This window comes from Staurois parvus, unplaced genomic scaffold (assembly GCF_062004578.1).
Source record: "Staurois parvus isolate SC_StPar_1 unplaced genomic scaffold, SC_StPar_1.0 ptg000729l, whole genome shotgun sequence".
NCBI classification, from domain to species: domain Eukaryota; kingdom Metazoa; phylum Chordata; class Amphibia; order Anura; family Ranidae; genus Staurois; species Staurois parvus.
In genome coordinates, this window is record NW_028318525.1 from 466,732 (window position 1) to 492,517 (window position 25,786).

The window sequence follows — 25,786 nt, forward strand, 5'->3', positions numbered from 1 at the left end:
TATTTCTCTTCCTCCATCCCTCTCCTCCCCCCCACATATTGCCAGTCCTCTTTTCTCTTCGCTCTATTTTCCCATTGTTCTTCTTCCCAGCCAGGGATTTCCATTGTTTGAGTTTTTAAACTGTCACAAAAATTTTTCATATCTTCTGGAAACCTGAGGTATGCTGTAGTCCCATTTTTCCATCCTATTAAACATTCGGGAGACCCCCATTTATATTGCACCTTTTGTTCTTTCAACCTTTCCAATAGGGGTCTCAAAGTTCTCCTTCTCCACAAAGTCTCTGGAGCCAGATCTGCATATATCTGTATGTCTCCTCCTTCATACTTAATTACTGATTTTCCCTTAGTCTTCTTCCAGATTTTTTCTTTATCCCGAAGTTCATAGAATTTAACAATTATATCTCTCGGCCTTTCTTTCCCCAGATTTCTCAGAATTTTTCCTTTTCTAAAGGTTCCTTCTATTTTAGACCTTTCCATTTCAGAGCTGTCTGTTATAGTATTAAATATTTTACAAACCACCTCTTGCAGACTTTCTCCCTTTAAGTTTTCTGGGACCCCACGTATCAAGATGTTTCTCTTCCTGTCTTTATTTTCTTGTATCTCAGCCTTATATAACAGTTTTTTTCTTGGGCTTTCCCTATATTAGTTAGTTCTTTTTCAAGTTCAGAGATAGCCTGGGTCTGACCTTTAACTTTCTCCTCCGTTTCCTCAACTCTCTCCAACAGGTGTCCCAGATCACTGCGAATGTTTACCATTTCTTGTTTTATTGTTTTCTCCAGTTCTTTAAACATTTCTGCCATTTCCTTTTTATTAGGTATTTGTAGATCTTTTTCCATCTCTGTATTTCCTGATATTTGCTGATTACTAGTATCAGGGCCTATTGATACTCTAGGGCTTCTTTCCATACTAAGATCTGCTTCTCCTTTTTCAGTTCTGCTCTGGGGTCTTTCTGGGGTTACGTTTCCTTGGCGTGTGTATTTTTTTAATTGTACCAGTCTGGGACCCTTTAAGCCCACTTCCTTTTACATTTTTGTTTTTCATTTTTCTCTATGGCACTTATCCTTCTTATAGTCCTTTATAAGTTCGTGGGTGGGGTGGGAAAATATTTCTTTAAACTTTCAAGTCTCTGCCCTGTCCCCCTGCTGGTTTTCCCTTTTCTCTTTTCTTCCTCTTCTTCCTTCCCTCCTCTCCCCCTCCTTCCCCTTAAGCCTCTCTTCTTCTCTCTGCGAGCCTCTTCCACCTTTTATACAGTCTCCAGGGGTCCCCCCTTTCACTTATACTCTATTTCTTGTGGGTCAGCACAATAGGTCTTCATATGCAAATCACATTTCATTCATAGTCACTCACCCTCCTCCTATGTCTTCTTCCAATGAGTGCCTTTTCACTCAATTCCTCTGAGGGTCTATTCATGGGGGGGAACTCCCCAGGGTCTCTTCAGACTCCTTGTCCAGGTCTCGATAGTTCTCCTTCCACTTTCTTTTAGGCTCCAGGGTTACTAGGGGAATAGGGGGAGAGTATGTCGGCCACCGGTAAACAGGTCGGCGTTGCTCTCTCACTGCAAAACGCCGGCCGGCTTCCCGATCTCCCAGTGGTGCCTTGCGGCCGGTCACGTGATCGCGCCGACCCCTCTCGTCTCCCAGCGTCCAGGGACTCTCTCTTCACCAGTCTCCAGCCGCTCCTCTCTCTTCCCTCACCCGCATCAACCTCTCCTCCGTCGGGAGCCGTCAGACCGGGTAAGTCCCCCACCGCAAGGCTCTAACATGCCCCAGGGGATAAGCTTGGAGGCCTGGGGAGGTCAGACAGCGGAGCTCCGTCCACGAGCTCCTACATTGAGCTCTCCCCTGCCGCCATGTTCAGGCCCTGCCCCGGCATTGCTTCCTGAGCACCTTGTTGTTCCGTGACACTTTGTTCCATTACACTGTCCAGACTTATCGAATCATTGGTCTGGTTCCCTTCTCAGGATCCAGACGACAATCTGGCTTGATCTCCATTTAATTTTCTAACGCTTTCTTGTTTTTCCTGCGTTCACTTCTCTGGGCTTTTCTCCTGAGGGGACATATAGTTTTTAATTGTACTGGCATTTGCATTCGATTGGGGGGTTTTTGAGCCCATCCTTTTAGCTGATTTACTCTTCATTCCTATTCGGTACTCTTGTTACTTTTCTATGACCACAGGCTTCTGATAGTTGTCACATAAATGGTCGCCTGAGCGTTCCAGCGCCAGTTTCTCTGTTTAAAACACAAATTTATCATCACCGAGAAAAGTCCCCCTTTCTTTTTTTTTTTTTTTTTTTTTTTTACCATCCCTAATCCATTTCTTTTGGGGCCAGCATAAGTTAAACAGTTCCAGCAATCTTAAGAGAGCACCCCGCAATATAGTCCTCTGTTTCTCCCACTGCTCAGGTATGTTTATCAAACATGCATCTGGTCAACAGAAACTTAAATATCCTGCTGTTGCCCACGGCAAGTCACCATCACTCTCCAAACCGACCCTTCAGTCCCTGTTTGCACTTCGGCTTCCAAGCCAAATTTTCAGGCACACCTGTGGGGGGACGTCTATTTCTTGGCAAATATCTGGGGTGTCTCTAGGTCTCCTGAAGTTAGTGGCCCAGCACAGGGTGGGATCCCATCAGAGCCCTGTCTCCTCTTCATCCACAGAGCATCCTGCTCTCCCGGACCTTAAAGACTTCCCTGTCACTAGGGAAGTCATCTGTCACCTGGGCACTCCCAGACACCGCTGCCTCCTGCTCCTGAGATCCCAGTACTGCTGTGGACCTCTCAACCGCTGCCAGCCATCCTGCCTCACCAGGGGCCCAGCTCCAGCAGGGTCCCCCACCTCCACAAGGCCACAGCCGGGACTGTCCGACCACCGACCACCGCGGCCAAAGGGTCCTCCCTCTGGTAAGCTCTGGGCAGCCAGGGACTAGGCTCTAGTGAGTGGCGGGCGCCTAGAGCTCATGTTGCTCACAGCGCCATGTCCCTGCGTTCTATACAAGATGGTAATAAAGCTGTGTGCAGCGCCCCCCCCCCCCCATCCTTACCTGAGCCCCCTCTGATCCAGCAACATTCCCAATAGCCTCAGCTGTATGGGGACTCTCCTTTCGCAGTGGCCAAGACCGCAGCGGGAGCCCATTGGCTCCAGTTGCTGTCAATCGCAGCCAGTGAGCCAATGAGGAGAAAGCAGGGGGGGAAGGGCAGAGTCCCATCTCTGTGTCTTATGGACGCATAGAGCACTGGCTTGGGAGCAAGCAGCTTTCTCTGGGGTCACTGCTCAAGGGGGAGGATCCAGACCACTGGTAGGGAACCCAAAGAGAATCTGGGCAGCTGTGTGCAGAACTACTGCACAGAGCAGGCAAGTGTAACATGTTTAGTTTTTGTATGTATAACAACAAAAAACTGAAGCTTTAGTATTACTTTAAATGTAGGGCACACTGAATGGTGTGTGTGTGTGTGTGTGTGTGTGTGTGTGTGTGTGTGTGTGTGTGTGTGTGTGTGTGTGTGTGTGTGTGTGTCAGTCAGGGCTTGACAAGTTTTGCTTTGAATCAAAGAGCCAGCTAAAAACAGTTAGGTGATAGGAGGGGGCAGTGGGGCAGCAGGACAGCTTTCACCTGTCCAGCAGTGGCTCCACCAGATGTTCACCTGGTTGCTTGGTGGAGTCGGTGCTGTGCTGGAGGTGGGGCTGTCCGCTTTTGCACAAGTGGCGGGACTTTGTGGCCCTGGTGACTCCAGCCCTCTGTTAGGGAGCACCGCTGCAGTTGAAGACTGCATTGATGGGCTCCGGGATGGGGTGGTCGGTGCAGAAGGTAGGGGGCGGAGGGGTGGGGCCTGCAGTGTTCTCCAGGGGGCTGGCTTTTGTAGAGCTATGCAGCTCTGTGTTCCGCCTGGATGGTAGACTCCCAGGGGTCCCGTTATGCTGAGTTCCACTCTGGGGTGGGGGAGAGGTGCCAAGGACGTGGGGGACAGCAGAGCAGTGTGGGTTGATCGAGGGGGCCCAAGTGCCAGGATGCGGTGTTTGGTTGCAACAGCGACCTGGCGCCTGGAAATTGTCAAATCCTGAGAGTGAGATATCTATATCTCTATTTCCTAATATATCTAATATCTATCTCTGTTTACACACACTATATTGCCAAAAGTATTGGGACACTGGGACGCCCCTCCAAATCATTGGATTCAGGTGTTCCAATCACCTCCTTGGCCACAGGTGTATAAAATCAAGCACCTAGGCATGCAGACTGCTTCTACAAAGAATGGGTCGCTCTCAGGAGCTCAGTGAATTCAAGCGTGGTACCGTGATAGGTTGTCACCTGTGCAAAAAGTCCATCCATGAAATTTCCTTGCTACTAAATATTTCACGGTCAACTGTTAGTGGTATTTACAAGGGGTGTGGACATTTTTTAAAAATCTACTTGTCCAGGGACTAAACTGGTGTCCCAATCTAAATGTCCTGATTAAAATTTTTTTTCAACCAAAACCGTATTTAAATCTGAGATGCTTTTGGGAATGTCTGGGGCTTTTAAAATCAAAAGGGGCTTTATGGCAACTTAAACCTGTAATAATTTTAACATTGCGCTGTTTATCTCCTCCTCCCCTCCCTGCCTGTCTTCAGCACCACACCCGGGGACTAGCAAGGAGGTGAGAGATCTTTCAGTGTAATGAGCACCGATTGGCTGCTCCTCAGGAAAGGGGAGTGTCTGGCTTATCGTTTATCTCTTTTGCTGCCAGAGCCGTTTTTGCATTTTTTGCTCACGTTTACAAAATAATTTTAGGCCTGAAGATTACACAAAACCCCCAAACATATATTTTCTGAAAGCAGACACCCTAGAGCAGGGGTGTCAAACTGGTGGCCTTCCAGCTGTTGCGAAACTACAAGTACCATCATGCCTCTGCCTTTGGGAGTCTAGTTTGTAACTGTCAATCTTGCAATGCCTTATGGTAGTTTTGCAACAACTGGAGGGCTGCCAGTTTGACACCCGTGCCCTAGAGAATAAAATACTGGTAGTTCCAATTTTTTATGTTTCATGATATTACTGCAAAATTTCAGTTAAAAATGCAAGTAAGTTAATTTTAGGGCACAAGAAAAGCAATACATTGCCCTATATTTTTGTCTAAATATATAAAAGACGAGGTTTCACAGAGCAAATAGATATCCAACATGTCAAACCTTAAATTTGCGCGCACCTGTGAAATGGCGACAAACTAAAGTACCCCGTGTTTTCTATAGTCAACACTTTTAAAGCCCCTTTTATAAGCCATCAGTATGGTGTATTGAGGAGGTCTCATGCTAGAATGATTGCCCTCATTCTAGTGGGCTGCTTGCCCGCTGAAGGATTAAAAAAAAAAAAATCTACCTCCCTGGAGCTACATGTCTCAGGCATCAGGCGATACAAGATCAGCATCCCTGATGCAAGTGGGAACAGCAACTTAGCCTCAAAGTTGTAGGCCACATAAAATGACAGTGCGGGGTCAGCACATGCTGAAGCGCACAGTGTGCAGAAGTCGCTAACTGCCTACAGAGTTAATGGCTGAAGACCTCCAAACTTCATGTGGCCTTCAGATTAACACAGCAAAAGTGCGTAGAGGGCTTCATGAAATGGGTTTCTATGGTCGAGCAGCTGCATCCAAGCCTTACATCACCAAGTGCAATGCAGAGCATCAGATGCAATGATGTAAAGCACGCCGCCACTGGACTCTAGAGTAGTGGAGCCGTGTTCTCTGGAGTGATGAATCGCGCTTCTGTCTGGCAATCCGATGGACGTGTCTGGGTTTGGCAGTTTCCAGAAGAATGGTACTTGTCTGACTGCATTGTGCCAAGTGTAAAGTTTGGTGGAGGGGGGGATTATGGTGTGGGGTTGTAGTAGTAATATTAAAACAATGTGCGCTATCTAAAAATGAAATATTCATAAACAAAAATGAGCTTGCTGCAATGACACCTATAGGTGACCCCACACTCAGTAAACCAAATGAAAACAATAGTCTTGTGCTAACTCATATTATAAAAACATAACATATTAAGTGTCCAAAGTATCAAATACAGTATTGCATGCAAAGTCCTTTTTTTACTTTGACTCCAACTCTTTAAAGTGCTTGAATAAATTTCAACAACTCCAAACAGCTGTTCTCCACCGCAAATATGTGCACCTCCACCACCAAGTAAGGATGACAGCTCACCTCATGGAGTGGACCTATATGATATAGGTAAATCAAGCATAGTAATCTAATCCATGGACTCCAGTTGGCAGCATAAAGCTGATCTTGGCAATACCAAAAAATGCAATGAACCACCAGGATCTCTTCACCACTCGATTCCCACGTGAAGGAAGAAAAAAAAACGCTCCATAGCATAATTCCATTTATTGAATAAAAACAATAAGCAGAGTATCACTTACAATATTTTGGATATTCAAGATCAGTATACAGCATACTCCTTCCGGTCCACGAATCCGTCACCGGAACTGACGTCACTAAGATCCACCGCACACGTTACGCCACCAACCATGTGGCTTCGTCAGGGATGGATTTATCCCTGAGGAAGCCACGGGTTTGGTGGAGTGACGTGTGGGGCAGAGCTTACTGACGGCAGTTTCGGTGACGGATTCGCGGACTGGAAGGAGTATGCTGCAAACTGATCTTGAATATCCAAAATATGGGGCATGCTGTCCTTGGCGGCTAGGGATGTCAATCACCTAATCCCGGCTGGAGTTTCCCCGCCAACACCTGCCGACTGACAAGTAAAACTGACGGGAGAAACCTATGTGTAAACAACACAGGTCTCTCTCCTGCCAACAAGCACATGTTGCAGTGCATTTCTCTGCACAGCAGAGAAATACCCAGCAGCATGTTTCCCACAGCACATTATGTAAAACAGCACACAGTAAATCCTTTGATCGCCCCACATATTAACCCATTTCTGCCCAGTGTCATTAGTACAGTGTCAGTGCTTTTTATAAGCATTCATCACTATTAGTGTCACTGGGGATGATAGTGGCAGTTAGTCCCCACCCAGTCTCAGAATGCCCACTGCAGTCCCTCTATAAGTCGCTGATCGCCGCCATTACTAGTATTAAAAAAAAAAAAATTAAAAAAATTCAAGTGTGTATTCGCCATTTGTAGATGTTATAGATTTCATGTAAACCAATTTACATGTATTGGGATTTTCTTTTTTATCAAAGACATGTAGCAGAATACATTTTGGCATAAATTTATGACGAAATTTTAGATTGGTCAGGAAGGGGGGTAAATCCTCTGGAGGGCAGCAGGTTTTGTATTTCCATAGACTGATGTAGGCGTAATTTATGCTTATTAATATTATTATACAGGATTTATATAGCGCCAACAGTTTGCTCAGCGCTTTACATTATGGTGGGAGACAGTACAGTAACAATACAACTCAATACAAGAGGGGTTCGAGGGCCCTGCTCCTTGGAGCTTACAATCTAGGAGGGAGGGGATAGTGGTACAGGAGGAAATAGCTGTGGGGGATAGAGTGGTTAGAGGAGTTCAGTATTTAGCTGAGGGCGGGGTAGGCTTCCCTGAAGAGAGAAGTTTTCAGAGTGCGCCTAAAGGTGAGCAGAGTAGGTGCTAGTCTGATGGATTGGGGTAGGGAGTTCCAGAGGATGGGGGAAGTCCTGGAGAAGAGCATGGGAGGAGGAGACAAGGGAGCTAGAGAGTAGGAGGTCTTGTGAGGAGCCGAGAGGACGGTTTGGGTGATATTTGGAGACAAGATCAGTGATGTAATTTGGGGCAGTATTATGAACAGCTTTATATGTCAGTGTTTAGCGGTTTGAATTTTATCCGTTGGGCAACTGGAAGCCAGTGGAGGGATTGGCAGATACAGAACGGTTAGTAAGGTAGATGAGTCTGGCCGCAGCATTCTTAATGGACTGTAGTGGGGATAGCCTGCGGAGAGGTAGGCCAATGAGGAGGGAGTTACAGTAGTCAAGGCGTGATATGAGGGAGTGAATGAGTTGCTTAGTGGTTTCCGGGGTTAGCAACGGGCATGTCTTGGAGATGTTGTGGAGGTGAAGTCTACATGAGTTTGTCAGTGATTTGGACCTGGGGCTGAAAGGACAGATTGGAGTCTAGCATGACACCTAGTGCTCTGGCTTGCGGGGTGGGACTGATGATAGTGTTGTTTGTATTGATGGAGAAGTCGGGGGGGACGCAGGCTGGGGGGGATTACTAGGAGTTTAGTTTTGGAAAGATTTAGTTTGAGGAAGTGGAGTGACATCCAATCCGATATGTCGCTTAGTAGGCTTGTGATACGGGCGGAGACTGAGGGGTAGAGAGATTTGTGTGTCATCAGCATAGAGATGGTAATTGAAGCAGTGGGAATTTATCATTGTCGGGGTGTGGTTAAAATAGGTGGTTGAGCTGCTTTTTTGGGGGGGTTTTTCCCAGCAATCATGTAATCACCCAGCCTCCTTTTGGGCTGTGGAAGGGGGCATGTCATTGTTGGAAGGGGGTGGAGTGTTGGTGACTTCTTTATATGGAGTTGGAGTACTATCCCTGCAGTGTACATTGCACTCTAGGAGCGTGCCCTTTGTTTCAAGCTGCAAGTGATATCATCCACAGTGGGGATATGTCCTGCTCCAGAAGTCAATAAACCTGGTGGCGATGGGCAGCAGGTGTGCTTATAAAACTGACTGCGGCAATACAATCACATTGTGCATAGGCATGTACCTCCATCAAGAAAGGAATTGGATGCAAACTGACCACGCTAACACAGATCTATTACTGTGCTTAGTGTGGTCTATTTAGAAAAATAGAAGTGGACTGGCAGAATCAGCAGGTTTTTATTTAGACAGGCAGGCTATTATTATGGGACAACCGCATACTCTACAAGATGCATTTACCACTTTACGACCTCTTACCTCGTGTGGCAGCAAAAGGACAGGCTTTAACACCCACATGACTGCATGCTTCAGGTACAGACCGCTCTTGGTCCTAGCTAAAGTTCATTAGCCAGTGGGACCAGCTTCCATTTGTTAAATTGGTCACATAATTGCCAGGACAGGCGGAAAAGGGTTAAGCTATAATAATTTTAGATCTAACGCACACTCCAGAAGAGTTGAAATGTCTAGAAAGGGAATGTATTAGACATGGCGTGTGGTTGATGATGTAATGTTGCTTTATTCTTGCTGCTAGACTTCTTTCTAGATATTGTCTTTTATAATTTCCTCCTGTTGGTGGCTCATTGTATTGCACTTTTGTCATGCAGTGGCATGCAGACAATTCCACACAAGTAATCATGTCTGACGATATGTTGTAACTGGAAGCCACAGGAAATAACATCCCATAGATCCTCCTAATAGTCTTGTAATAATTATATTTAATATAATGGTTGTAGTTTGTGCAAGCTCTGTAATGGCATTTTATATGGATGACGTCATCAGGTGTTGTATTTTGATTGGTACTAGGAATACTTCATCTTCATGCATGGACGTCATTGGGCATGTCACATGAGTAATGTGCTCTTATTTATGTGGAGGAATCCCTGAGTAATGTTATGGTTTCTATCTGACACTGCTTGATACTTATGAGGGATTATCTCCGCTCTCTCTCATTCCTTAGGTTTTACGTAAGACTGGCTATTGGACATAAATGCAAAGTGTACTGTTCCCCAATACGTCTTCTAAGCTCTCATCCCTATCTTATACGGAATCCCTACAGTGAAGCCTGTGCTACTGGCAGTCATGATTCCAAAGTGGTATTGTGCAGTGTATGTTCCGACATCTGTCTTCCCTGGAAAGTGCAGGTTCTGTGTTCAGCTTCCTCTACACATGGATGATTGTGATCGGCTGTACTTGTGTATGCCGGGGATTATGGGAAAAAAAAAAAAAACAAACACAAAGAGAGGCCAGAATTTGCTCTGCTTGGATACACATGTGCAGAAAGCTTTACAGGGTCTAACAGGATTTTATTTCTGTTTGCCCCTCCTTGTCACCTTGTTTCCTCTCTGGGATCGGGGGTGTCAGAGAGAACAGGAAATGAGGGGAAATCACTCTTGAGACAGGAATTAAATCTTGACTCCAGCTTTCTTAGTCTTGGAGAATTGTACAGACTCTCTTCCTGTGCTACAATTGCTCAGATTTCACTGCCCTCTGAGATTATCATTGTGCATTAGGGTGCTTTCACACTAATGCAGTGCAGTTTTCCTGCAACGTGGGTGCAGTGCAGTGTACCTGCAGTTTGGTGCCAGGTTAACTTCCATTATTTCCTGTGGTTATTGTGTGCTTTCAGATGGAGCACTAAAACTACTGGACATAATGGAGGTCTGTGGCAAAGCGCTGGTACGCTATGCTGCACCCATGGTGCCGGAAAACCACAATGGTGTGAAAGTGCCCTTAGAAGCTGCAGCAAGTCCGAGAAAGCCTACCTTACTTTCAGGCTGGAGGACATCCAGCATCATCTAGCCTTTTTCTTCCCCAGCCTTTTTCGTTCCTGATCCGCCCCTTTCATTCATTGTGATCAGTTCTTTCAATCCTGTAACTCAGTATCATGTTTGGGTCTTAGAGTGGTCTGTAGTCAAGAGACACTCTCTCCTCCAAACTGGCACCCACCCATCAAGGCATTTTCATATTTGCATCACCTCTTCCAGGTGTCAGTCCACTGCTTGCATCCGTGCTGAAGGCTCTATGGAGGAGAATCGAGGCAGAGTGCTGTGATGTTTTTAAAAAAAAAAGTTAAGTACAGCACTTAGCCAGTTCCTCTTGAAAACCATGATCTGCCTGGATTGTATAGAGAAGCACAGAGACTCAGTGATGTCACAGATTCTAAAATAAGGTATGTAATGAAAGCAAGTTGGGGTGGGAAGGGAAAATATAAGCAGATTAAAACTTCAGCTTTATTGTGGTTCTAAAGGCAGAAGGTTTTCTACCCTAAAGTGGAACTATAGGCAAAACATTTTTTTTCGGTAAAGTAAGGGAGGGTTATATCGCCCTGTGGATTTTTTTTTTTTTTTTTTTTTTTGCCATTTATGTCCTTTTTAGAGGTTTCCCTTCACTTCTGTCCCATAGCCAAACAGGAAATGAGAGAAAATCCCTGCAAATTAAAGCAATCCCTTGGGACCCCCAGGTCACTAGAACTAGGGTCCCCATTGGAAGATTTCCCCTCCTATTACTTTTCTGGGGACAACCCAAAGTGTATGATTTTGTTCTAACTGGTAAACAGGACACATGAGGTGAATGTCTCTAACAGGGACACAGCAATAAAATGTTAGGTGTTCTAATCCCTCCCCACTATGTCCAAAACTAAAAAAAAAAAAAAGTTTTGCATTCTAAAGTAAAAAAATGTTCGGGTTTTTTTTTTTTTTTCACTAAAATGTACACTGGTGCAATGCAGGTCTCCTTCATCTTTGTCAGTATATCTGCTGCTTGCCTGAACGGGATGCACTAGCAAGCAGATATACTGACCGGAAGATTCAATGAACTACCACAGCGCTGTACAGCGAGCAGAGCCCTGCATGGCCACATTTTTTCAAATTTGACAGCTAGCGGGGGTGGGGGGAGAGATCCCCTGCTAGATGACAAAGCTGGGGATCAGCAGGCAGCAGGGGCCGGTGTTTTCATAACATGTTACACCCTGAATATAGGATGTAACATGTTATGAAAGGGAAACATCCTTTTTAAGATAAAAAACCTTGGTGCAGCTCCCTCCGGCCCCCACCCCTCTCCTCAGCCCCTCTTATACTTACCTGAGTACCATCTCAATTCAGTGATGTGCATGAAAGCCTTGGCTGTCCTGGGTCTCTGTCTCCTCATTGGCTCACACAGTAGCGGGAGCAATTGGCTTCTGCTGTCGTCAGTCACAGTTAGTGAGCCAATGAGGATAGAGCGAGGGGCCAAGGTCAAGTCATGTGCTGTGTGAATAGACAGTGTCCATTCACAGGAGCGTGGTTCAGGAGCGAGCCTGTTTGATTGCCCCATTGAAAGTCACTTGCTACTGGGGGCACTCGACAGGAGGGAGCAAGCCAGGACTGCAGATTGGGAGACCCAAAAAGAAGAGAATCTGGGCTGCTCCGAGCAAAACTATTACACAGAGCAGGTAAGTATGACCTGGTAAAAAAACAAAACAATTGCCAGGGGTTATGTCCATCCCCCAGTTCCAAGATGAATGTTTTAGCTAGCGTTGGACCATAAAGGTTATTATTATTACTACGAGTTTATATAGCGCCAAAGGGTTTGCTCAGCGCTGTTATTTGAGCCTATTGTGTTATTGGAAACGTTTGTTTGCACCACGTGCTGTGACCTGTTTACATTACAACGCTGCCTTGAGGTGGGTTGTGGATTTTCTGGGTATTAGTATTTTTGTTGATCTGATGATTGATCTTCTTGTGTTTAGTGAAAGATGCTTATCTGTTAGTTCTGTCTCCTCTGCCAGCAGACAGGATGTGAAGTGTACAGTCACGTAGATGTCAGCTCGCTCGTTGAACCTCATTCCATTCTCTCTTGTTCTGCTTCCCCAGAGCCACACACATCGAAAAAGATTTTGTCAGCGTGACAGTCAGTCCCACACCAATAGCTAAACCAAACACGCACAGTCTGTGTTTCAGAGGGATCAGCAAGGAATACATGGAAAATGGGTCTTCAGCTGACATCATTGCTGATAATTGTGACTCATTTATTCACACCTCGTTCCTGGGTCCTGACATTTCCATAAATTGCTTGGCAGTTAGTATTAAGAGTCTTCTGAGAGAGTGATGGACTGGAGACAGCTGCGGTCTCCTCTGAGATATGATCGTATGTGCCCTCAGACTCCTTAAAATATACCACTGATGTTAATAAAAAGATTTGATATGCCTTATACTAGCCATACACGAATTGAATTTCAGATGATTCCTGATGAATTGGCCAGAATTCAAGGCATGGATGGCCCGGCCTGCACCTCCCAGTTCTACAAACTTTAAAAAAAATATCGAAGAATCTACATGGAAAATTGTAGGCCGAACGGTGACTGTGTGCAATCCGAGACCGTTTGGCCTCTTTCACACCGGGCACAGTCCGTCAAGTGAATCCACCTGCTCAGTGGGTGGTCTGCTGATCCATGCTGAGCAGGCAGATGACAGGTCCGTGTCTGCTTCACTTGTGCAGAGTGCACATGGACACAGCCCGCTGTTCACTATGTGGTGTTTGAATGTAAACGGACCGCCTGTGCATTTACATCTGACTCATCTGATCCCATCCATTAGATCAGGGGTGTCAAAATGGTGGCCCTACAGCTGTTGTGAAACTACTACACCCATCTTGCTTTGAACTTTGGGAGTCATTCTAGTAACTGTCAATCTTGCAATGCCTCATGGGACTTGTAGTTTGGCAACAGCTGGAGGGCCGCCATTTTGACACCTGTGCATCAAATGGACGGTGAAAGTATCCCCATCTGTCTGATTTTGGCGGACAAAATCAGATTGGATGCAGGCTGGTGTAAACGGACACATGTCGATGTGCATCCGCTTCCCCATAGAGAACAGTGGTTGGTCCAATGAGGTCTGCCTGAAAAATGGACAGGCAGACCCAATCTGTCAGCTCGTGTGAAAGGGACCTTAATGTTTTGGTGTTCTGACAGCTATGAGTGCTGAAGATATCTGAATACAATTGCTGGCTGTAGAGATTCCTTCATCCATACTGTTTAGCTTGGGTGGGGAATCTGTTGATTTCTCTTTTTCAGCTTGAAGATAAATCCACGTGTGTATGAGTCAGCCTTAGGGCATGTTCACATTCAGTGTGAGGATGGGCATTTTTCTGTAGCGGAAGAAAGTTAGTTACCACTAGAGCACATAGAAAAAACCATTTGTTTTCTGTGTGCCATGGAGGTGCAGTACATTGTTCTGCGATCAAATACAGACATGCTGCATTTTATTGCAGCACAAAGGAAGGTACCACATGTCACTGCACAACAGTGCAAGGCATTCTTGTTTGGTGACAAAGTGTTAATTTGTGTACTTCAAATAAAGTTTACCACTTCCAGTCCGGACACTTTTTTACCCCCTTCCTGTCCAGGCCAATTTTCAGCTTTCAGTGCTATCATACTTTGAAGGACAATTGCGCGGTCATGCAACATTGTACCCATATGAATTTTTTAGCATATTTTTAGACAGATAAAGCTTTATTTTGGTGGTATTGATTCACCACTGGGATTTTTATTATATATAAATAAAATGCTATATAAATGAAAGTCCAAAAATTTTGAAAGTGTTTTTTTTATACAATTTTGCAATAATCTTTCTTAATAAATCTTGGCCAAAATTTATTCAGTTATCTTTTTAGTGTAAAAAAAAAAAAAAAACCAAATTCGTTTATAACCAAAAATGATGATTTTTTAAAACTTTTTTTTTTTTACATTTTTATATATATATTTTTTTAACATACTGTCACCCTAGCAGTACAGTGTCAGCACTGTACTACATGTGGGGAGGTTATGAAGGTTTGTTTTTTTACACTGATTGCTTTTACACCCATAAAGACTGTAAAAGCAATAATTTCTACTTCTCTCTGGCTGCATTCTTGCAGCCATTGAGAAATACTGTGATTGGTCACAGCTTGACACATGCTACAAGGCTGTTGTGAATAGCCTTGTACCATGTGACCTCTGTGATCATTCACAGATTTCACACGTAGTAAGCAATGATGTCAGAAGTGACATCTTGCTTACTACTCTTCATGTGATCACTGATTGGCCAATCAGTGATCACATGATCGGGATCTCTCGCACAGAGGTCCTGTACAACAATCCGTGTTCGACTGTGTCCGGAGGACACAGCGAGCACCGGATTACGGTACTGCGCGCTCCCAGGGAGCGCGCACAAGCAGGGCATGGGCAGGCCGTTTATAAACTGCCACCATCCGGCCATTTATATACAGTGGTTAAATAAAAGAAAAAGCAACAGTGTCATTCGCTGAAACGTGTCACACTGCTCCCTCACTGTGGCTCACTGCCGCCAAAACAGACAACTAGCTGCCACCTGGCTTCATGTGCATGCATTGTGAATGAATGGGCCCTCATTCTGTGCTGAAAACATATTTATTTTTATATTTGAGCTCATGCAGGGGGGCCCATATAGCATGCAAGTGATACCAAATCTTTTCTGGGAGCCACAACTGCTGCGTACAACTGCCTATACAAAGCAATTACAGAATGCCGTTTGTACATGGGTATATGCTAGTACTGGCATAAACATGTTTTCTTTATACCATTTCACACTGTATAGGCCCCTTTGCAGCCATATCCCATATAGTCCTCATTTGGCTCACCTATTCAGTAAGAGTCAACCGTGTACGAGTGTTTGCAAAAAATAGGAAAGTGTACGTTGTATTTATTATTTTTACAATAGCACTCCTATATACATGGGTACAGCGGCACGTGGCCGTTCATGTTAATGACAGGCTGCACATGGATGGATGGTCAATGTATGTTAACACTATAATGGACCTAGTCTGGCCATAGATGCCCTTCAAGTGTGGCACACTGAAAGGTCAAGGAATGGTCTAGATATCAGAAGGTGACATGAGCAGTGGCAGCGTACAGATTTCTTGTGGTATAAGCTTCTAGGTTTACCAATAAAACACTACAAATGACTCCTTCATGAAACGGCAGTATGAGAATAGTGGTAACAAGAGCTTGCAATCTAAGGCCCCTTTCACATGGGTGTTCCGTATGTCCGTTTTTTCATCTGTCCGTTTATGGATGAAAAACAGACACCCATGTATTTCTATGAACTAGTGGATGTAAACGGATGATTATCTGTTTACATCCGTTAATGTCCACATCCGTTAATATCCACATCCGTTAATATCCAGGTTTGTTTTTTTTTTTTTTTTTTTTGAACGGAAGAAAATCCTATTTTTCTTCCGTTAAGAAAAACTGACGTGAACTGACCCGTTTTTTTTTTTTTTTTTCTTGGAAAAAACATGACTGAACTGATGGAAAAAAACACAATCCCCATGTGAAAGGGGCCTTAATCTGTGTATAAATTAGTAAAAAAATTGATTCATTTGTTTTAAAACTTTATAGCTGTTTGGATGGGGAAAAGGTGAGAATGATGTACACTGTATAGCTTTGATATTTATAGCCGGCAGAAAGCTTATGATTTTCCAGAAATATCTTGCAGTTTGCATTATAAATGTTGTGTATTGTAAAGCAGTGGGTACACCATCTGTTGGCCAGCTGTCAGGCTCATGTTTCCTACCATGTGAGGTCTGCTTGCCCTTGTATACAAGCATCCTACCATACCTGTGATGGGTAGACACCTGGTGGACTGCCACCATTCAAGGGGATAGGATAACATAGGCAGAGCACTGTAACTGCTGCTAGGGATGTGCAGAAGTGGGACACACTGTCACAGATCTCTCAGAATTCCCTCTTGCATTGCTTTACTCTGCCATGTTTGCTTAGGAGTCGCCCAGGGCCAACACGCCGATTGGATTGAGATGACACAGTGATGTAAATTGTGCTTTTTGCAGTTCTTGGCTGTGTTCACAAATGTCTTGACACAGATGAGCCCCTCTGCAACCTCTTACCTTATGGCTTACTGCAAAGTTAAAATGAACTAATTCTGACCAGCTCAATAGATTGTTAAAAAAGAGCTAGATGCATTCCTAAATGCCCCAAATATGACTGGATATTAATATGTGTTTGTTTTTTTTCTGTTGGCCAAACTAGATGGACATGAGTATTTTTTCATCTTTACTATGTTTATAGAGGAGGTTATGGTATCAGGAGTCATTTCTCTTTTGAGGGAGAAAGCGGTGGCACCGGGTTGCATAAACCAAAGCAACCTTGAAACAGGAACTCGGGGGCATGTTGCAGGGGTGGAAAAAATGAAAGGGCATTTTAACCACTTGACAACCAGCGACATACTGGTACGTTGCTAGATTGGGGGGGGGGGGGGTGACATCTCGGTTATCACTGCTGCGATGACCAAGATGTTGTTTTTGTGGTGTGTGTTTTGTTTTGTTTTGTTTTTTTTGGGACAACAAAATGTTTGGGGTTCTAAGTGATTTTCTAGCAAAAGTCAAGTTAAGATGTACCATGTTTAACGACCATGCAAAAATTGGCTCAGGTGGCTAAACACAGAGCACTGTTTTAGATGTGGCAAGGAAGCTTCTTTATAGTAATGTAATTCTCTAGGCTGTAGTTCAGCTTTAAAGGAGAAATATGGGAATTGGGAAAAATCCTCTATACTCGCCTCTGCTGCAGCTGCCCCCTGTCCCTGCCGACTCTGTGAGTGAGCGATTACATGACCACTGATAGCTCAGTTCTCGGTCTTCCTGGAATAGAGAGCAGTGATTGTCTGTCAACGCTCTCTGCTCTGCCCCTCCAGTGTTCACTGGAGCATCGGAGCGGGACACAGCTGTCTATGGCTCTTCTCCTTGTGCTGAGGCATCTGGGTGGATCCTGTCATAATGGCTAGATTCCTTCCAGAGTCTGGAACAGCTCTGTGATATCATCTGACAGCAGGCTTTAGTCCACTGTTGGATGATTCTGGGTCACAGGAATGCAAAAATGGCTTTGGCCATAATTCTTTTAACTATGGCCAGAATATCCCTTGCAATCAAATTGAGAATAGAACATATTTTTTTGTGAAAAAACTTAGAGATGATTCTTTCGTACTGCTTAATATGTAATTTAAAGCATATTGTAACAGTTATAGTCAAAGCCACATTACTTTAGTTCTAGTTTTTGTAGAAGAATGTAAAATAAACAAAGCTTGGCCATCATCTGCAAAAGGAATGTGTATCCTGATTGAATAGTTAGATCACTGCTCTAAATCATCTCATGAGATATTGATCAGCTCTCTACAGTAATGCAGTCCATGTTTTCTTTGCTCACCCATAGCCTACACTCTAAATTGTCTTGATTTTTTTATTTCAGTTTTGCAGACAAGAGGGAGAGATTAAACCACTTAAGAGAAACACAGCTGGATTTTCAAAAACAGTAAGTGGCACTTCACAAAAACATTGTTCTTCAGACAGTGAATGCAGACTGTAGACATTCCAGGAGAATGTCTGTTTAGATGTGTTTATACAATTACCATGCTTTTTGAAGTATAAAAAAAAAATGTGTAAGTTCGTTCCAGGCCTTAAAGTGGTTCTGAAGGCAGAAGGTTTTTATCTTAATGCGTTCTCTGCATTAAGGTAAAAAAACCACCTGCAAGCAGCTCCTTCCAGAGGCCCCCTTTATACTTACCTGAGCCTGATCTCCATTCAGCATGAGATGTGTACGAGAGCACAGGCTCACTCCTTATTGGCTCAGGCACAGCAGTGGGAGCCATAGGCTCCTGTTGTCAATCGCAGCCAATGAGGAGGGGATGGGGGGACAACTGCGTTCTTTTTGTCTTATATACACACAGAGCCAGCTCGGGAGAAAGCCTGTGCAAGTGCTCCCATCGCAAACAGCTTCTTTTGGGGTCTCTTGGCAGAGAGGAGGGGCCAGGACCACCAGCGGGAGACCCCGGAAGAGGGTCAAGGCTGCTCTGTGCAAAACCATGTATGACATGTTTGTTATTTTAAAAAATAGATAAAAACAGCCTTTAGAATCCCTTTTAATATTTACAGAAACTACACATTGAAGTATTTTCACAAAAGATGAGGAAGCAAACCTGCTATGACCTTATCGATAAGTAAAGCTGGTTGTACACTAATAGATATTCTAATGAAAATTCCTGCGAATATTTATACAAATATTCTCCGCACATTCAATGGCCTTTCCGAATGTCACACAAACGTAGTTCAAATATTTGTTTGCCTTTTAAGACCAACTTCACATTGTTGTGCTGTGGTTTTAGCCATGGTTCCATAGGCTTTTTATTAGGTTGAGCCTTTTGGTGCATTTTCTGAAGGCATACCAAGATGCAGCATGCGGGAGTTTGGTGCACTTTCAGAAAACATGCAACCTAAAAGTCTTAAGGGACTTCAGCTAAAACCATGGGTAAAATGTGCTAAAACCGCAGATATGCGCGCGCTACGGCACGGTGCTGCAGTGTGAAGCCAGGCTTACACTTGATTTTGTAGTGAATGGAATTTCCCGAATAAAAACCACATTCACTGTTAGAAATTCATTTGAGAAAAATTCTCCATCTTGTGTCTTAAGAATTTTCTTGTTATTACGGTCCAAAAGACGAACCTTGATTCGACTCCACTAATTTGGAAATTGAATGGCTGTTGTTAACCCAGCTTTAGTGAAAGACCAATACTTTGCCAGTATCCTGAGAAAATGCTTTGTTCTTTGCATGATAACAGTTCTCATATGTATGAGTATTTGATTCCTTTTTTTTTCTTTCAGAGTTGCAACTGTCATAGAGGGGAAGCTGGTGACAGATAAGCTGGTATGTCATATGACCCTTTTTCTATCTACAGGAAATGTTATTAGAGTTTCAACACTTCTAAAATAAAATTAGAATCATTACACACACACACACACACACACACACACACACACACACACACACACACACACACACACACACACACACACTGCAGTGCATAACGGTACCATAACGTAGCAAGCTATACTCAGCCAGCCATGCTTTGACAGAGGGGAGCCTGTGATTTTGCCTCTTTATAAATCGCAAGGCCTCAGTATTAAAGTAGAACTATAGGAACAACTTTTTTTTTTTTCCAGTTTGGATAGAGTAAGGGAGGGTATAACACCTGTCAGTTTATTTTTTGCTTCCTGTGTCCCATTGGGGAGTTTTCCCTTGACTTCCTGTCCCATAGCAAAACAGGAAGTGAGAGCTAATCCCAGTAAATTAAGGGTATCTCCTGGGGACCTCCCGGTCACTAGAGCTAGTGTCCCCATTGGAAAATTTTCCATCTATTACTTTTCTGAGAACAACCCAAAATTTGGGGTTTTCTTTACTTTCACTTTTGATAGTAAACTGGACAAATGGAGAGGGTGAATCTCCCTAACGGGGGCACAGATGGCAAGAACAACCTGATAGTTCTAATCCATCTCCACTCTGCCCTAAAAAAACAAAAAACATTTTGCTGTTTTTAGTTATACTTTAAGGTCTCCTACGTAATGACTCCAGTCAATCAACATAAACATCCAATAACAAGAACTGCATGGTTTAGTGACTGCTTGGCATGGGTGGCATATCCACCCCGGAGATTAATGGCTTCATAGGAAGGTTTACCAGACCTCTCAACCCAAAGGAAAAAAGACGCGTATACTCGATATAGTCAACCATATGGATACTTTGGACCCATTTGCATTTTAGAGAATTGCCTGTATAAATAAAAAAAAAAAAAAAGTGTGTGTAAAATATATACACCCTATATTGCCAAAAGTATTGACACCCCTCCAAATCATTGGATTAGGTATTTCAATTACCTCCATGGCTACAGGTGTATAAAATAAAGCACCTAGGCATGCAGTCTGCTTTTGCAAATATTTGTGAAAGAATGGGTCGCTCTCAGGAGCTCAGTGAGTTCATGCATGGTACCGTGATAGGTTGCCACCTGTGCAATAAGTCCATCCGTGACATTTCCTTGCTTCTACTTTTAGTGGTATTATAACAAAGTGGAAGCAACTGGGAACAACAGCAGCTGAGCCACAAAACGGTAGGCCAAGTAAAATGACAGAATGGGGTCAGCACATGCTGAAGCGTACACTGCGCTGAAGTCGCCAACTGTCTGCTTAGTTAATAGCTAAAAACCTCAATTTCATGTGCCCTTCAGATTAGCACAACAACAGTGTGTAGAGAGCTTCATGAAATGGTTTTCCATGGCCGAGCAGCTGCATCCAAGCCTTACATCACCAAGTGCAATGCAAAGCGTTGGATGCAGTGGTGTAAAGCACACTGCCATTGGACTCTGGAGTGTCGAATCATGCTTCTGTGTCTGGCAATCTGATGGACTTGTCTGGGTTTGGCATTTGCCAAGAGAACGGTACTTGTCTGACTGCATTGTGCCAGTTGTTAAGTTTGGTGGAGAGGGGATTATGGCGTGGGGGGGGGTTTCAGAGGTTGGGCTTGGCCCCTTTTTTCCAGTGAAGGGAACTCTTAAGGCATCAGCATACCAAGACATTTTGGACAATTTCATGCTCCCAACTTTATGGTAACAGTTTAGGGATGGCCCCTTCCTTTTCCAACATGACTGTGCACAAAGCAAGCTCCATAAAGACATGGATGAGGGCGTTTGGGGTGGAGGAACTTGACTGGCCTGCACAGAGTCCTGATCTGAACCCGATTGAACACCTTTGGGATGAATTGTAACTGAGACTGCAAGCCACGCCTTCTCATCCGACATCAGTGCCTGACCTCACAAATGGGCTTCTGGAAGAATGGTAAAACATTCCCATAGACACACTCCTAAACCTTGTGGACAGTCTTTCCAGAAGAGTTGAAGCTGTTATAGCTGCAAAGGGTGGGCCAACTCCGTATTGAACCCTATGGACTAAGACTGGGATGTCATTAAAGTTAATGTGCGTGTAAAGGCAGGAGTCCCAATATTTTGGCAATAGTGTATATATAGTGCCTAGTAAAAGTATTCTTACCCCTTGAAATTTTCTACAATTTGTCATGTTACAACCAAAAACTTAATTGTATTTTATTGGGATTTTATGTGATAGACCAACACAAAGTGGCACATTATTGTGAAGTGGAAGGAATATGATAAATGGTTTTCAACATTTTTTACCAATAATTAGCTGAAAAGTGTGGCGTGCATCTGTGTTCAGCCCCCTTTACTTTTCTACCCCTAACTAAAATCTAGTGGAACCAATTGCTTTCAGAAGTCACCTAATTAGTAAATAGAATCCACCTGTGTCTAATTTAATCTCAGTATAATAACAGCTGTTCAGTGAAGCCCTGAGTGGTTTGTTAAAGAACATTAGTGAACAAACAGCATTATGAAGGCCAAGGAAAACACCAGACAGGTCAGGGATAAAGTTGTGGAGAAGTTTGAAGCAGGGTTAGGTTATAAAAAAAATATCCCAAGCTTTGAACATCTCACGGAATACTGTTCAATCCATCATTCAAAAATGGAAAGATTATGGCACAACTGCAAACCTACCAAGACATGGCTGTCCACCTAAACTGACAGGCTGATCAAGGAGAGCCTTAATCAGAGAAGCAGCCAAGAGGCCCATGGTAACTCTGGGGGAGTTGCAGAGATCCACAGCTCAGGTGGGAGAATCTGTCCACAGGACAACTGTTAGTCGTGCACTCCACAAATCTGGCCTTTATGGAGGAGTGGCAAGAAGTGGCCATTGATGAAAGAAAGCCATAAGAAGTCTTGTTTGCAGTTTGCGCGAAGCCATGTGGGGGACACGGCAAACGTGGAAGAAGGTGCTCTGGTCAGATGAGACCAAAATTGAACTTTGGCCTAAAAGCAAAACTAATATTGCATATCACCTTGAACATTCCATGCCCACTTTGAAACATGGTGGTGGCAGCATCATGTGTGGATGTTTTTATTCAGCAGAGACAGAAGCTGGTTAGAGTTGATGGGAAGATGGATGGAGCCAAATACAGGGCCATCTTAGAAGAAAACCTGTTAGTCTGCAAAAGACTTGAGACTGAGGCGAACGTTCACCTTGCAGCAGGAAACCAACCCTAAACATACAACCAAAGCTACAATGGAATGGTTTAGATTAAAGCATATTCATGTGTTAGAATGGCGCAGTCAAAGTCCAGACCTAAATCCAATTGAGAACCTGTGGCAAGACTTGAAAATTGCTGTTCAGACACTCTCCATCCAATCTGACAGAGCTTGAGCTATTTTGCAAAGAATGGGCAAAAATGTCACTCTCTAGATGTGCAAAGCTGGGAGAGACATCCCCAGAAAGACTTGCAGCTAAGGGTGGTTCTACAAAATATTGTTTCCGGAGGGGGGTGGTTGGGTTGAATACAAATGCCCGCCACACTTTTTAGACATTTTGTTTGTAAAAAATTTTGAAAATTATTAATTCCCTTCTACTTCACAATTCTGTGCCACTTTGTGTTTATCTATCACATAAAATGCATTTACGTTTTTGGTTGTAACATGGAATATTTCAAGGGTTATGAATGCTTTTTTCAAGTGTGTGTAATAAATATATGTATATATATATAAAATATATCTCCTGTTTCCCCTAAAATAAGACCTACCCCAAAAATAAGACCTAGTGCTATTTTTGGGAATTGCTAAAGAAGACCTTGTTGTGATCAGGGCTTTTTTTCAGCTGGAACATGACGGAACGCCATTCCACCACCTCTGGCACTGGCCTTGCGCACACGCATATCTATTGTCTCTTATAAACACAGATACGCGGCTGAAGTTAGAGCAACATCCGCTCCCACAGAACCTCCCTACCTCTGTACTCGCTGTGGGACAGGGAAGGAACAGATATCTGCGGGTGCAGTATGCAGTGTGTTTAGGGGAGGGGCATCTCCTCCTGTAGCCTAATGCATGGAAGCCGATGCCCCAGGGGTGATCACTGGGCAGTGGGGAAGAGGTGGAGCGGTAAGTAAGTGCGCTTTATGCACTGTGTGGGAAGCTAGGACCCAAAACGGGAGTTACTATAGAGAGGAGTTGGCTGCTGACAGCTGTGTTTTGCAAAGCTAGCTAACCATATGACGGCAGTGGAGGGGGAGGGGGGGATGTGCAAAGGTGAGCTGCAGTCAGGTGTTGCAGAGGTAAATTGAGTTAGGTGAGTTGCAGACAGTGTGCATAGGTGAGCTGCGGCTGGGGGGGTGCAGAGGTGAGCTGAGTTGCAACCCACCTTTGCACCCCCCAGCCACAGCTCAGCTCTGCACCCCCTGGCCACAGCTCACCTCTGCATTCCCCGTCTGAAACTCACCCCTTCTCCCTTTCTGTGGCTCATATCTGCAACCTGTCTGAAACTCACCTGTCAAGTCACCCCTGCAACACCTGACTACAGCTCACAACTGTCATCAATCGGCCCTCTCCATAGTATCCCTCATCCACAACTGCCTGCAGCTCACCTCTGCACCCCCTGTCCACACGTGGACATTTAAAAAAAAAAAAAAAGACCTACCCCGAAAATAAGACCTAGTGTGTTTGAGCCAAAAAAAATTAGTCTTATTTTTGGGGAAACACAGTATATATTAAATTTTTTTTTTTGTTTTTAATATATATTTATTGAATGTATTGTACTGTGACAATGTTTGATGTCATGTTTCCATAGTCTAAACTAGAATTAAAGACCAGGAAATATATTTTCAAAAAATGGCAAAGCCTCGTGCACATGTGGTTGAACGTGGTGCATATGATTTATGTCCTAGTGCCAGGGCCAAATTCAGTAACATTCAGTCTGGCCTGCATCTCATCAAAAACAATGGCTTCTGACAGCCTTTGACGCTTTAATTCCATTTATTTTCAGATTACTTCATGAGTAAGAAATCATCAATGGAATTTTGCAATTTCAAGTGTTAAGGTTTCTGTCCCATGGCAGTTTGTGAATATGTGGGGGAACATCAGCCCTGCACTGTTTAGAAAACGTCTATTAATTCCATGTGTTGATGGGATTCTGGTTTTGTCAAGTGCACGCTTGTCTTTAGTCATGGAAGCTTAAAGAACAAGGTCACACTTTTATGGGCTATAGTTAATATAATCTCTTGAAGTTAGTTTTATACTGGTTGTTTTAAGGTTCATGTAAATGTATCCAGTGCCTATATGGACTTCTGGGAAATCCTATTGCAGAGGAAGAATAAAGTAAAATAGTATTTTTTGAAGCTTGACTTGTCACTACATCACTTTAATGATTAATAAACATAAGTCTGCTATTTTTTCCTTTCAGAAATGGAAGATCATGTCTTGTAAGATGAGGATCGAACAACTAAAGCAGAGCATATGGAATGGGAAGGATGAAATTGCAAAGAGTAAGTTAACATCTTGAGTGGCATTCTGGTGTGTGACAAACTGGACTAGGCAGCTGTGGAATGGTTCATGCTTAAACCCTAATGCAGGGGTAGGCAACCTTGAGAGGTGGAGCTCTACCTGAGCAACATGGAAGAGATCAAAAATCACCTGGTGCAGCACCCTTTTTTTTTTTTTTTTTTTTTTTTTTTTTAATTAGCAAGGCTACGATAAAAAGAATGTCATGAAGAAAATGTATAAAGATTGGATAAAACTTCACTGTAAAAATATCACGTTTAAAAGATAGATGCTGTGGATTAGCTCGCCATTCACCTTCATTCACAATTTTTTCTTGTTTGGTCACCACACAAGTCTGATGCAGGAGCATGTAGGGCGGTGGACAGAGGTCAGTAGGATGGTGGACAGAGGTCAGTAGGATGGTGGACAGAGGTCAGTAGGATGGTGGACAGAGGTCAGTAGGATGGTGGACAGAGGTCAGTAGGATGGTGGACAGAGGTCAGTAGGATGGTGGACAGAGGTCAGTAGGATGGTGGACAGAGGTCAGTAGGATGGTGGACAGAGGTCAGTAGGATGGTGGACAGAGGTCAGTAGGATGGTGGACAGAGGTCAGTAGGATGGTGGACAGAGGTCAGTAGGATGGTGGACAGAGGTCAGTAGGATGGTGGACAGAGGTCAGTAGGATGGTGGACAGAGGTCAGTAGGATGGTGGACAGAGGTCAGTAGGATGGTGGACAGAGGTCAGTAGGATGGTGGACTGAGGTCAGTAGGATGGTGGAGCGGTGGACTGAGGTCAGTAGGATGGTGGAGCGGTGGACTGAGGTCAGTAGGATGGTGGAGCGGTGGACTGAGGTCAGTAGGATGGTGGAGCGGTGGACTGAGGTCAGTAGGATGGTGGAGCGGTGGACTGAGGTCAGTAGGATGGTGGAGCGGATTATGTGGTCAATAATGCAGACTACAGGGGTTAGATTTCAGA

At 44.0% G+C, this 25,786-nt stretch overlaps 1 protein-coding gene across 1 annotated transcript in view; it reads left to right on the top strand.

The window, feature by feature from the left end:
* Positions 1-25,786, top strand: part of ATG14 (autophagy related 14) — a 74,009-nt gene that overhangs the window by 18,230 nt on the left and 29,993 nt on the right. Inside the window, exons 2-4 of the mRNA XM_089653951.1 lie at positions 17,864-17,926; positions 19,274-19,316; positions 24,734-24,815. Of these exons, the coding sequence (XP_089510077.1) occupies positions 17,864-17,926; positions 19,274-19,316; positions 24,734-24,815 (188 nt within the window). The remainder of the gene's footprint in view (positions 1-17,863; positions 17,927-19,273; positions 19,317-24,733; positions 24,816-25,786) is intronic.